This window comes from Pan paniscus, chromosome 17 (assembly GCF_029289425.2).
Source record: "Pan paniscus chromosome 17, NHGRI_mPanPan1-v2.0_pri, whole genome shotgun sequence".
Lineage (NCBI taxonomy): Eukaryota > Metazoa > Chordata > Mammalia > Primates > Hominidae > Pan > Pan paniscus.
Window position 1 is genome coordinate 80,059,259 of NC_073266.2, and position 14,389 is coordinate 80,073,647.

Here is a 14,389-nt window from a genome sequence, read left to right on the forward strand (position 1 = left end):
AGAGACCCTGTCTCAAAAAAAAAAAGAAAGAGTTGGTTAACCTATTCACCCAAGCTTCTTCCAGTTAACACAACTATTTGAGAGGATTATATAGCACTTTATTTTCTTTGTTTTTTAAAGTATTTACAGCAATATTAAAATTTTTGAGAAGCAGAATGTCTCGTGGGTAAATGTGGTTTTACATTTTATAATAAAATATATGGTCTGGGTTAGGATATGTGTGGTTTTGTTATTAAAATAATTCATATCTGCATTTTTAAAAAACCAGTCGCATTGAAAATTGGTAAAGGCTATCAGGCCAAGTGTTTCAGAAGTTGGATGTTGACTGAAGAGGTCTGTACTCTCCTTATTAAATGGTTTTAGGTAGACAGTCTTTGTTTCCTTGGGTTTCTAAATAAAGGAAGACAGACTAGAAGGCAGAAGTTTAGCTCCCAAAAGTATATAATGTGCTCTGTTCTCATAAACAGAGCAATTCATACTTACTGTCGGGTCGGGGTGCGTGATTAGACAGCAGAACAAAATATTTTTAAATTGAGATTTGTGGGGAGCTTAGGGTCTTCTATTTGCCTAATTTTTTACAGAAAAAAATATTAATGTATGTTTACTGTAGATTTGTAAAATCATAATTGATTCTTAAAACCAAGTTGATTTTGATATGAGTAGTGTTTTGAGATTCTGCACATAAAGGGAGGGGATAAGGTGCGAGTTGTAATAAAAAACTGTCATAAGGCTATTTATTTACTTACTTAATCAATATGATGTTGTAACAGTTTGTACGTGACAGTGCTTGATTTCTGGCGAGCTGTTTGTAAGTTTGGCATCACCTTTATTACTCCAAGCATCAGATCTAGGAGTCAAAGTTACTCCAGTTCACTAGTGATTGGCTGAGCAAACTCAGTTAGGTTTAGAGCACCCAGTTGCTGTTAGATGACTGAACCTTAATGGTAAACTCCCTGCCTGTACATATTCTTGTTTAGAAATCCTTGGCATGTATTGATGATACCTTTCATAAGACTTTTTCCTAGTAAAGCATGTTTTTAGACTGTTATTAAAACCAAACAATGAATAAAAATGGTGTAGTGATTCTTGTAAAAAGTACACATGCCGTTCCCTATGGAGGATTAGTGTAAAGGGCACCATTTGTTATGTGTTCCTTTGATTTGGATTCAGAATTGACATCATTGGCAACTCTGTATATTATTAAGCAATTTCCTGTGTCCCAAGAAAGCTAGGACAGTCAATAATTAATAGAGTGCTCATCTTCTGCTTGCGGCTCTCACACTGTGCCTTTGTGCCCATAGTGTGCGGTCACCTATTGGACCTCTAAAAATTGCCAGTAAAATGGTTGTTAGTAAAACGAGAAGACCTAAATCTGTGATTATTACTCTTAGTCCATGGTGTGAGTTAACATATCTCCCTCTTTCTCATCTAGAACAACTCTGCTCATGGTGATTACGTGCAAAATAACGAGAGCAGCTTAATAGAGCAAGCTCCAATACCTCAGGACGGACTTACCGTGGCACCTCACAGAGCTCAGCGAGAAGGTATGCTCTCTTTTTTGTAAACTTAAAGCATTAATACATCAAAAGATTACAGGGTGCTCTTTACGCTGATTAACTCTAAACTTTTTACTCTCCTTTTTGAAGTGGAGAAGTCCTACTGGTCCTAGGCTTCACTCAAGAGCCAGTCCTCCTAGTTCTGCCATCTGCACGCTGGGTGTTTCCTGCCCCACAGCCCTGCTTGTCCTAGCACGCACGCAGTCATTCTGCTCTGTAGTCCATTGTCTCGGCTGAATCTTAAACCTGGTTGCATGCTTCTGGGGGGCAGAGACCCCCAGAGTATTTAGTATAGTGCTTTATTTGCAGAATTGAGCTCAGTGTCTACTGAGAAAATGAATTTTATACAAGTTCTCTGTAAGAGTAAATAAGTTACTTACAAATCCATTCTTCCTGCAATAATGCAGTTTTTAAGAGGGCTGGAATGAATGGGTGGAAGGACATTGCCATCTGAACAGGAATGAATTCAAATTATTCTTTCCTCTTTGCATTTGGGGAGCCATTAACCTGTGCTGGGAGAGAAACTGAAATGGAAAATGTAGACTGCCATCTGGGCTTTAAAAGAGCCAAGGATATATGATAAGCTTCACACTCAGTTATAACAATTTTGAATTTATGTCATTATGTCTCCTTTTTTTTTTTTTTTACCAGTAATAATCCTTTTTGTGTAATACATTTTTCCTCACAGAGGAAAAATAGGTCTGAATTTTTAATGTTGAACATAAGTGTTTATATAATGACCACTTCTATTCAAGATGATCACGGTACTCCTATCTTCCCAACTAAAGTACTTTAATCAGACTACTTCAGCTAAGCTCATTGAACATACGAATAACCTGAAGTGGAGTTGGTTTTACAATGAAGGTCCTTTTTTTAAATAAAAATATTTTAGAAGAACGTAGAGATTATATCAAAATGCTGACAATTAACTGTAAAGGTGGTACTGTAGATTATTTTTCTTGTATTCCTACTTCTTAAAAAGTGTAATACATGCTTTTTAGTTTTAATTTATGAGGGTTGGGGGTACTTTCACTATGGCCATTCCTCATCACATACTCTTGTCTTCTCTTACCTTGATTCTGGTAGCCAACACCAGACAGAACTTGAAATTATCGCTGAAGCTGTGTTCCCATGTCCTGTAATGTCATAGTGGCTTTTTCTGCTAAGCAAAACTGGGTTCTGACCAAACAAAACCCAAGATCCCCTACCCTTGAGGGGACCAATGATTTGCAGAAGTAGAGCTGCTTTATTTCTGAATATAAGATTAGTTCAGAAGATTTTTGTTGAATGGCGTCATCCTTTAACTTAATATAACAGCTTTTGGAAACAGCATACCCTCCCATCACCACTTTGGCTCTTATCCTATTGCACAGTTCTAAGGAGTTACAGGCTTTTGCCTGGCTTTTTGAGATTTTCCGTTGTTTCCATCCTCAACATTTCTGGCCCGCAAAGGGGAAACTGGCCCACAAGCAGGCCACCAAACACTATATATTTGGGAAGTTGACACAAAATACTGGTAATGTTATATCCTTTGTTTATTATAAGTGTCTTTTCCCCTGTGTATTTCTGTATCTTATGCTTCATGCCTTCTCACTGCCCACCTTCCGTGGTCTTTTAACAGTCTTACTCCTCCTCTATGCTTTTGTCACTTTGTGTATTCCACTTTGTCTATTTTAACTTCTTCCTCTAAGGCAAAATGAATGAATGCCCCTTTTTTCCTCCATCTCCTGCTCTCCTGAATCCAACAGTGTACCCCCCCCACCCATTCTGTTGAGTTACTTTCCTAACCTCTTCTCTGTAACCTTTAGCATATTCATTATCAGCCTGATATTACCTCCCTCATTATCCTGAAAGTGTGGTTTCTTCTGTTCATACCCTGAACAGCAGTGTCTTTAAGTCCTTAGAGTAGAGTACACTTCGTAGATTGGCTCTTTTGAAATGGATTTATTTCCTAAGGTGGTACTTTTATTAAAGGTGTTGTAAAATGGATAGTTGGGGGATTTATACATTTGCTTACTTCATGAATAAACTGATTATCTAGTTCAATTCAGAGTGTTTTAAAGTTTAATATAATTTATGTTTACTATTTTATCTCTGTAATGTGAAAAAATTTTGCCACAATGAACGTTTATTATAATGTTCAGTTTATATTTATCATTATATGATATTGAGGGTTACATTTGAGAAAAATAATTTTTGAATTCCTCAGCTTGGTATATTACTTTTGAGTAGTTTTTTAAAAAAATTAAATGTAAAACTAGATATTTTGTAGTTTATACCTACTATGTATTAATAATTGAAAGAACCATATTTAGTTGATATTAAAATGCCGTATTTGTGGTAATCTGAATAACAAGTTGGAAGATTATCATTTGGAAAAATATTTTAATTGCAGGTACCTTTTATTTTTATCCTTAAAATCTTTGGTGTTAATAGAGTGTTTGAATTTACTTAAACACTCAGCATGTCATATGGGTATAGAAAAAAAATTTTTTCATGGGTGGATGGCACATTGCTATGCTTCTAGTTTTTTTGTCTTTTTTTTTTATTTCATGATTTAAGACCAGTCATAAAGATGAAAGTGAGTAGCTTAATTGTTAAGCACTTGTCAACTTTTAGGGTTACTTTAGGTAAGTGAAATGTGTCGATAGTCTTTGTAGCACAAGTCAGCGTGTGTTTTTTTCTTTCAGCTGTACACATTGAGAAGATAATGTTGAAAGGAGTCCAGAGAAAAAGAGCTGACAAATACTGGGAGTACACTTTCAAAGTAAGCCATTTTCCCCACAAAAGATACCTCACGTGCTGTGCTCAATGATCTTTGGGAAAACTTGTGGCAGGTTTGCTAATTTAAGGGAAAAGGTATATATGTTTGTTTTTAATTAAGAGAATGTACTGTTTTTTATCATATACTACTGCATGGTTTGCCAAGTTTTTTTGAAGTTACATCACATTAAAATAACCCTGGCTATTTTATTAAAAAGAAGTAAGAGCCTTAGATTTAGGGACGCAATTAAGATGTAAGATACATCTTTAAAAATGCCATTGTGTTTTAAGTCAAGATCACAGGCATTGTCTTTCCTGGCATTGTTCTCCCTGGTATTTTCCTCCTCCTCTTTGTTCTCTGTGACGCTTTTATTGCCACTGCATTGCCCTGTCTTCTTACCCATGATTGGTTTTGGTGCCCGTCCTTTCCACAGCTGGGATTAGCTGTAGAGCCCAGCTCTGATTCTGTGCTCCCAGGCGAAGACTTTGCATGTCTTCTTCTTGCCCGTCAGCTGTATTGGGAATTCCTTGTCCACATCTTCCTTACTTCTCCCTGCTTGAGCTACGCCTTTTCTCCTCAGGTTGGATGGCACGCACCCTGAAGCCAGGTGGAACCATGCCACGTTTTTGTGAATCCTCACTTCGGTTCCTCTCCAAAGGCATTGCTTGCCAAATTTTGGCTGTCCCTCTCTCATGGAGTTATTTCTGACCCTCCACTAGAATGTTTTCTCCTTCATCCATGGTACTCTGCCCTCGTACCTTTCACAGATCTTTCCAGTAGATATTCTCATGGAGAGCATGAATCTTCATTCTTCATCCTCAGCCATCCCACCACTTGCTCGTTGAATGAATTTCCAAACTCCAGCTTTGCTTTAAGGGAGAAAGATCCTCAGTTTGCAGAATTTCAGCCCTCATCTCCTGGTGTCTTACTGCGGCATGCGTCTCACTCTTTACTCTCCACGCTCAGTCAGGCTGCCTCTTTTGCTGCTGGAGCTCACAGCTTGCCTTCCTAAAGGCTTCACTGTCCTCTTGCCTGAAATGCTCTTCCCCCATTTCCCCAGACCGAGGACAGGCCACCTTCTGGCTCTAAAGCTCCCTCCTCCGAGATCCTTCTTGACACCCCAGTTCATGTGCATCTCCCCGTTCTTGTACCATGCCCTATGCGTTTTCTTCAAAGCACTGATCACTGATGGAAATTCTTATATATTCACTTGGCTTTGATCTGTCTCCTGCACTAGCCTGTGAACTCAGTCAGCGGAGACTTAACTGTCTTGTCCATTTCTGCATCCCTGACACAAGAGTCAGAACAGTGCCCAACACAAGTAGCTGCTCCACAAACATTTGAATACTATCACTTAAGAAATGTAATGTGCCAGTAAAGTAAATAAATGTGCCAGTTAATAAAGATACCAATTTTAGACTTGTAGATAAAATTTTATGTATTTTTTAACTATCTGATTACTTATAAGTTGGTAAGGCCTAGACAGTAGCATAGTGCAAATATTTATTTAGCTCAAATAATTATAGGGTAGAAATTTTTAGGGGGCCACAGTTGAGTCCACATGAAAAGCATTGAGGAGGTAGTGGGTATGGGGTAGCACAAGAGATGTCAGTTCTGACTCTTGCAACCTACTTAGAGTCACACACCTCAGTAACCTAACTTGTTTGAACTTAAGTTTCTCCATCTCAAAATGGAAGTCATCATACCTGGCCCTAGCATCTTAATAGGATTTTAAAGATTGAGATAAAGATGAAATCTCTTCGAACCATAAATTCCATAAAAATATGAAATGGTACTACCAAAGAAGGCAGTAAACTCTAGTTATTTCTCTTAAGGGTGTATACCTAATAAGTTTCAGGAGATAGAATTTTTATCTTTTGAGTGGCAAAGATTTGTACTGTCAAAAGTGTCATTTTAGAGTTCTGTAAGTTCATAGAAAATAACATATATCCCCTTTCTGAAAAATTACTAAACATAATCACATTTTCAGATAGGTTTTAAAAAGTGCCATTTTGAAAAGAGTTATTAGAACGTTTTTGAGTAGTGTATGTCAATGTGCAGTTAATTTTACTAATTTTGAAATTATGACAATGCCAGATTAACTTTATATTTCTAACTGTTAATCTTAGTAAAATTTAAGTAAGGCCCTTTGTTTTTGCACATGGCTTTTTTTCTAGCCGGTTCCTGCCTAAGGAATAACCATATAATATGTGTGTTTTTTTTAAATCAGGTAAATTGGTCTGATCTTTCAGTCACAACAGTAACAAAAACCCACCAAGAACTACAGGAATTTCTACTGAAGGTAAAATATAGATTTTGTTGTTAAAATGATTTTTATATAATATACAGAATCCAGAAACCTCAACGTCAAAAAAACACCAGGAAAATTAAAACATACAGATAAAGGTTGGCTCAGAACTCTAAATGAACATTAGCTGTGGAAAACGTCATGTTATTCTAAACATGTTTTCTTACCTGACATTACCAACATAAGGAAATGACGAAGGGATTTCTACATTTAAAAAAAATGGAGACCGGGTGCGGTGGTGTGCACCTGTGATCCCAGCACTTTGGGAGGCCGAGGCGGGAGGATCATGTGAGGCAGGATTTCCAAGACCAGACTGGGCAACTTAGTGAGACCCTATCTCTATTTGAAAAAAAAAAAGGAACCCTGTTCCTAGTTTCCTGCAGAGATGTGCGTCATTGGTGGCTGCTTGCAAAGGGACTTCTTAGTAGAGAATGTGTCTGCAGAACCAGATGAGGCTTGTTTCTGCTTGGTGGGAGTTCTCAGACTTCACAACTATTCAGCTGTGCACTTCCCTGAAATAGTTCTCCATTTCTTCCTTCTTTGAGTTCCAGCTCCTCCCCACCTCACCCCCCATATGATAGAATCTCCAAACTACTGGGAATAAGAAGATAATAGAAACATCTTATTACAGACTTGCCAGAGGTGAAAGGTATCTTAGATCATTTTGTTCAAACCATCACCTGTTTCTTTTATACTAATCTGATTTTATTGAAAAGTGAATAGTTAGAAATACATATCAAAAGGAGAGAATAGGTATAAATGGTTGATAAATTATTCTTTCTCAGTAAGCAAATATTTTAAAATTTATTGTTAGTAGAGAGATAAAGCAGAAAGTCCAGAAACAAAACATTCCCAACTGACTTACTAAGTTTTGGTTACAAGTGTAGTTATTAAACATATAACATACGATATTATGAGGCTAGTGCTAGTTTTAGGTTGTCTGCTTGTCACCATAAGTGTGTTCTTTTCAGATCATTCTTAAATCTATGAGAGACTTTTATTCATCAACTTGTAGAGCTTTGAATAGCACATTAGATGCTGGTTCTTTGAGGAAGACTGTCAAAGTGTGAATTCCACTGGATTTCTTATTAGTCCCTGTGAATGAAGTAGCACCCAGGGATGACTTGAATAGTTCCATCTTCCTGTGGTTTATTATAAATTAGGCTCTGTCAGTTAAGGGCTGAGGACTTCTCCTCCCACTCATTAGTGACCTGCCTTGGGTAAGATTAGGGGATGAGTTTTACTCATTTCCAGATGCCAGAGGCCACTGCCTGTGACATGTCAGCTCTGGACACCTTGGGGAGAGAGATGGCATAGGTCTGTGAGCTTCTGTCTGCTGTGCTCAGTCATGGTAACAGTCGTGAGGATGCCAGAGAAGAGTGGCCTAGACCGGGGCAGGCTCCATCTGCCAGGCAGTGCACCCCATTGGAGAAAATGAGTGCCTGAATGACGTTCTAATTACAGAGGAGGCTAAGCAGGGCTGCCTCACCCCACCGCCACACACTTTTACAAGCCCTTCTAATTATTTCTTACTTTTCTCTCAATAGAAGAAATTTATCAAAATTTAGACAAGTGATCACGAACAGGCTTCATTTGGGTTAAGGAGTAGCCTGTCTTCATTTCCCTTCTGCTGTCCTTCCCACAACAGAATTGTGGGCGAGTTGCAGGAGTACAGAGCTGAGGCTGAAAAGCCTTGAAAAGGGGGGTTCAGACCAAGTGACTTGGTGCCAGTGTGCGTGTGGGGTCCTGCTTCCCTGTCCCTCATGCTGAGAGAGCATGCAGCTGACCCCCAGCTGAGGCCTAGTGCCTGGCGCATGGAGTCTGCCTTCTACTGGCTTTCCCTCCGGAAGCTTCAGCTGTTTGTGCCTTGACAGATTTCTTCAGTCGCCCATTTTTTCGAAAAGCTTAGCTGCTTTAAAACAAATACAACTCCAAATAAGTAATTCACTCTTCAGAATCATAGCAATTGGTGAACACCCTGCTTAGCCAGTATTTGGATATAATGTTTTTCTCAAGTAGTATAAATGCCTCTCAGTTACATGAAAAAATCTGCAACGTATACTTCTGGAAACATACTGCCTATTGTATGATACTTTTCCAAGTTTACCTTATCCTTTTTTTCTTTTACCTTCTTTTTAACATCATCTACAAAAGTTCAGGAGCTGCCAGGTTCGGTGGCTCATGCCTGTAATCCCAGCGCTTCAGGAGGCTGAGGCAGGTGGATCATCTGAAGTCAGCAGTTCAAGACCAGCCTGACCAACATGGTGAAACCCCATGTCTACTAAAAATACAAAAAATTAGCCAGGCATGGTGGCGGGCACCTGTAATCACAGCTACTCTGGAGGCTGAGGCAGAGAATCACTTGAACCCCAAAGGTGGAGGTTGCAGTGAGCCAAGATCATGCCATTGCACTCCAGCCTGAGCGACAAGAGCAAAACTCCATCTTAAAAAAAAAAAAAAAAAAAGTTCAGGAGCAAAATCTGTCCTTTGGACGATGTGTCCAAACGAACACCCTTTTTCTTCTGTAGACCCCATTGACCTGTACTTCTAGCTTGCTGTAGTGTGGAAATATGAGTTGGAGGTCAATATTTCAAGTCCTTTTTTCCCATACAAATAGCAGCCTGTGTCCTTTGCATTCTGGCCCCCTTCACCTGTTTTTGTGGGTTTGTTTTGTTTTTTTTTTTTTCTTTTCTTTTGAGACAGTCTTGCTCCATATCCCAGGCTGGAGTGTAAGTGTAGTGACACCATCTTGAGAGGTTCACAGCAACCTCTGCCTCCCCAGTTCAAGCTGTTCTCATGCCTCAGCCTTCCAAGTAGCTGGGATTACAGGCATGCACCACCACACCCGGCTAATTTTTGTATTTTGAGTAGAGATGGAGTTTTGCCATGTTGCCCAGGCTGATCTTGAACTCCTGAGATCAAGCAATCCACCCACCTTGGCCAAATGTGCTGGGATTACAGACATGGTGTGGGCCACCATGTCTGGTCCCCTGTTTTTTTCTTCTTAGCAATTACAGCTGTCATTTCTCATGATCAGAATGTCTACTCTGTGCAGCCAGGGTTTTTGTTTCTTCCCTCACTGCAGTATCCAGGGTTCCTAAAACAGTGCCTGGGGCACAGTAGGAGTTTGAAAGTTTGCTGAATGATTTAATGAACAAGGGGTGCTACAAGCATTAGATTATCCATTGGTCTCAGTGTATTTAGAGAGCAACTTTTGTAATAGCTAGGTACAAAAACCTTTCATTCCTCTGAACTAGTTCTGAGGCTGAGCTGGAGCTCTGGAGGTGGGAGGCTGGGTATGCTAGAACTAGGATTGAAAGGTGAGAAAATTCAAAACACGTGACTAGAATATAAAAGACATGATTTAAAACTGTATATATATATATTTTTTTTTTTAGCAAATGAGTCTTTCTTTAGGACTGCAAATATGCCCAGGAAATTAAAGATAAAAACCACTTGAAAATAAATCAGTTTGCTCATACTGATGACTGCTTACCTGCAGTCTTCCCAGCAACGTGAACAGTGTCACTGAACTGTCAATAGTTATACGCTGTTGCCTTCAGTGTTTAGTTCAACCATCAGTGATTTGGTAGTTGAAATAGACTTTTCACTGACACTGGTTTTCTTTGGCTGTGTACAGATATTCAGTATAAATTGTGTTTAAAATGGGTAGTAGGATATATGCCTGGTGTTATCAGTCTGTATTAAAATGCTAATATCAAAATATAAATATTGAAATGAGGGATTTCTTTGTTTGGAAAATGGAGGCTGGGTGCAGTGGCTCACGCCTGTAATCCCAGCACTTTGGGAGGCCACGGCCTGTGGATCATCTGAGGTCAGGAGTTTGAGACCAGCCTAACCAACATGGAAACCCCATTCTCTACTGAAAATACAAAAAAAATTAGCCAGGGGTGGTGGTACACGTCTGTAATCCCAGGTACTCAGGAGGCCAAGGCAGGAGAATCCCTTGAACCCAGAAGGCAGAGGTTGCAGTGAGCCGAGATCATGCCACTGCACTCCAGCCTCGGTGACAGAGCAAAACTCTCAGAAAAGAAAATGGGTAGGCCAGGCGTGGTGGCTCACGCCTGTAATCCCAGCAATTTGGGGGGTCAGGGCGGGTGGATCACGAGGTCAGGAGATTGAGACCATCCTGACTAACATGGTGAAACCCTGTCTCTACTAAAAATACAAAAAATTAGCTGGGGGAGGGGGTGGGTGCATGTAGTCCCAGCTACTCGGGAGGCTGAGGCAGGAGAATGGTGTGAACCCAGGAGGTGGAGCTTGCAGTGAGCCGAGATCGCGCCACTGCACTCCAGCCTGGGCAACAGAGCGAGACTCCGTCTCAAAAAAAAAAAAAGAAGGGTAGATTCAGACCTGGTGGTCAGAGGGCATGATTCCCACAGCGGGTGTGTAGAATGCCGACAGAGTCTTCTATCTGACCAGAAGGGACTTCATTCTGACGGAGCATCTTGATCTTGCAATCTACTGTACCCACAATGAGGAATGCTTTATGCTACCTTTGCTAAGTTTCTCATTTCTGAATTGACTCAAAATACTTACTTTTCAGAAGAAAATTTACTTTGGACTTCTCAAAGCTCAATATGTAAATCAACAATTTGTATAGATTTTTGTATTCCTGTGGCTTCTCAGATATTGTTAATGGTTCTACTCTGAATTTTAGTGAAAGTGCCAGTAATAGGACAGATTAGTTATCAAAAGTCAAATTTAAAACTGAATTTTTCAAAGACTTGGAAAGTTGGCTTATGAATAATCAATTTAGGAATTTTTTTAAAGTAAACTGGTTAAATTTTGTTTAAAACCTAAAAGTTTTATTGGCCAAGTGTTGATTTTTTTGTGGTTTCTAGCACATTGCTCTGAGGGCACCTCAATCACATGAGGCACCTCTGGCGTGTGGTTTTTATATAAATAAGTAATATTGAGGGTTTCTCACCCGTCTCTCATATTCAGTTCTTTATTTGCTTCATAGCACTGGTGATCTGACATTGCCTGAGAGTAAAACGTAAAACAGGAGGCACAAAAGTGCTAAGTGCAAAGGCAGAGATAACACTCCTTGGAATACTATTCCAGGGTAAAAGTAGTACTAGCTATGCTGAGCAGAATCTTCACCTTAACTCGAGAACCTTAGCATGGGTGTCATTTCAGTATGGTATGTGGAGCCAGGGTGTGAGGTCCATGCAGGCATCCTCCTGTCCCAGGAACATGCTGAATGCTGTGGGTCGCCCTGCACCTGGGGGAGCAGCCCTGAGGTTCAGTCAGAAGATGGTGCATTTCCCAGTAGGAAAGGTCCGTGCTGCTTCATTATGGGGTCAGATGTTGTGAAGATTTGGAAAACAAACTGCTTTTGGGAAAATAATGAGCAGGAGGCATTAATCTTCATTTTATGCATATAACTTGTAACATCTTTACCAGTAAGTGAGAAACTTAACATTGGATATTGTGGTTTTTCTTTTCTAGCTTCCAAAGGAACTGTCTTCAGAGACTTTTGACAAGACCATCTTAAGAGCCCTGAATCAGGGTTCCTTGAAAAGGGAGGAACGGCGACATCCTGACCTAGAGCCCATCCTAAGGTAATGATTTACCTGACGCCTATCATAGCAGCATACACACAGGACAAAGGGCCGCTCCAAATGGGGTCTTCAGGTGGGGGAATCATAGAGATCCTTTCTCTGGCGTACTTCTTAAAATGGACATGTTATCCTTGTGCTATTCAGGTCTAGGCTCCTAGTAAAAGATAGCAAAGTAGTTTCATCATTGTACTCTTCAGTTCTCTGATATCATAAAATTTAGTTGCTTCTGAAATACGCAGATATTGAATAAAGGCTCTTATATTCTTTATAAAATACTTAGTGAAAGAGGCCTTTGTCCAAGAGCCCCACTTTGGAGAGATGTTTTATTTGTTTAAAGTTGTCAAGTGCCTGGGCTGGTGGGTGGGAGAGTGAAGGGCAGCCCTGCTTTCCAGCACCTGCTCTTCGTGGCTGTTACTCTCTTGGAGCCATGGTGCTGCCAGAGGTCAAGGTTTAGCCCTCGTAAGGTTGTTGGGCTTGTTGGGAAAGATGCGCTTAGATGAGATGATCTTGGATTAATTCCCGGAGCCTCCCATGTGCTCACAGAGGAAGAAATTGAAGACACAGGCAAGGCGCGTCATTGGCGGCACAAGGACCCTGTGGAGGCGGGATGAGTGTGGATGTAGGGAAATGTACTTGTTTCATGATGGGAAGTTGAGGGAATTTTTGCCCAATTAATAGCTTATATTTTCCCTAAGAGTTTTTCTTAAGAATGGGTAGATTGAGGGTGTGGGATCACATGCTTGAGAGTAGAGGGGATGTAAAATCATTATGTGGAGAGCTGGAGAACAACCTGATGAAGGAAATCAAGTGGGCTGGGCAAAGTGTGGAGTCTATTTGAGATTGAAGATCAATAAATTATTGTGGTATTGGTCTGTCCTGTTGTGTGAATTATTTTTTAAATGTTTCCCGGCAGCTCAGGTCCAAGTGTCAGGAAAGCAGGTAGTTGTATTTGTCCTGGATGGGGCTTTCTTGGATGTGACAGAAAGACAATGAGGCAAGGGAATTTGGGGAAAAAATGTTCAGTTTTTAACAAATGATGGACAGTTACGAGAACTAAGCTGGACTAGGAAGTGAAAATAGGTGAGTCTGATAGAGTAGAACGAACTGTGCTTGGAAGACAGGTGCCATGGGAGTAATCGGGTAATTAAGCAGCGAGAGTCTCATTAGGATGAGAGCGGAGGCATCTGAGTGAGTGGATCTGGAGGTGACAGTGGAGGTCCGCGTATGGTTTTGGCAGTCGTGGCACTCACCTCTCTGAGGGCTTCCCTGTAGGAGGGACATAAATTCAGGAATAATGGCCAGGGAAACATGCTGTTTTACTGGAAACTTGCAGTTATTAATAAATACATTACATAAAAGCAGTGCTGGAGCCTATATGGCTTAGGGTCAGGGCTTAAGTAAGACAGCCTATCATCTGCCTTCTAAACTTGAGGTGGCCCAGTTTGGAAAGCCGATTTCCTGAGGTAGAGCAGAGGTGTGTGTCATTGACTGTTACGGCCCCCCTCCTGAGTAGGGAATTGGGACCAGTGAGTATTCTCAGGATGGGTGGGGCTGAAAAGAAGGGGATGAGTGTTTGCTCCCCAGTGGAGACAAGCAGAAATCTGGGAGGGGGAGAGTATTTTCATGTATGACAAGCTCCGGGGTGTGACAGTTTGTGCACGGTTACCCAGCTGCCTTTCCCTGAAGACACGGCCTCAGGGCAGGAGCCCCCGAAGCTGTGGATGAGATGCTCAGAGTTCTGAGCTGGGGAGGAAAGGGGCTTCTGGGCGGGCACCAGCTTGGTCTGGAAGGATCAGAAGATGAAGACTTGCTCCTCTCCCACCACCCCACAGATGCCAGTTGCCATGACAACAGGTGTCTTTGATATGAAAAGGACATTTTGGGGTCAATTGGCAAAACTTAAATGGGATCTGAGGAATAGAAGGTAAAAATTGGTCAGTGTTAATCTCCTGATATTGATTGTAGGAGAATATAGGAAATACTCACTGATGTCTTCCCAGGAGTTAGCCATTACACTAGGTATTTATGGTTTAGGAAAAAAGTATTTGTACTGTATTTGTAAGTTTGAGATTTTCAGAAGGAAAAAATTAACTATTTCTGGAAGGAGCCATTTTCAAAAAATGGCTCTCAGCTAGGACCCCAATTAAAAAGTAAGTGGCTGGGCATGGTGGGT

At 40.6% G+C, this 14,389-nt stretch overlaps 1 protein-coding gene across 5 annotated transcripts in view; it reads left to right on the top strand.

Annotated features, from left to right (window-relative positions):
* The window catches only part of ZCCHC2 (zinc finger CCHC-type containing 2), a 63,464-nt gene that overhangs the window by 14,813 nt on the left and 34,262 nt on the right, over positions 1-14,389 (top strand). For 4 of the 5 annotated variants that reach the window (XR_008621840.1, XR_008621839.1, XM_014342356.4 and 1 more), the window contains exons 2-5: positions 1,433-1,544; positions 4,247-4,323; positions 6,551-6,622; positions 12,104-12,216. Coding sequence is in view for 3 of the 5 variants with exons in the window: in XM_014342356.4 (XP_014197842.2) it covers positions 1,433-1,544; positions 4,247-4,323; positions 6,551-6,622; positions 12,104-12,216 (374 nt within the window). In the remaining 2 variants the exon portion in view is untranslated. The remainder of the gene's footprint in view (positions 1-1,432; positions 1,545-4,246; positions 4,324-6,550; positions 6,623-12,103; positions 12,217-14,389) is intronic. The other variant, XM_014342357.5, reaches the window with a different exon arrangement.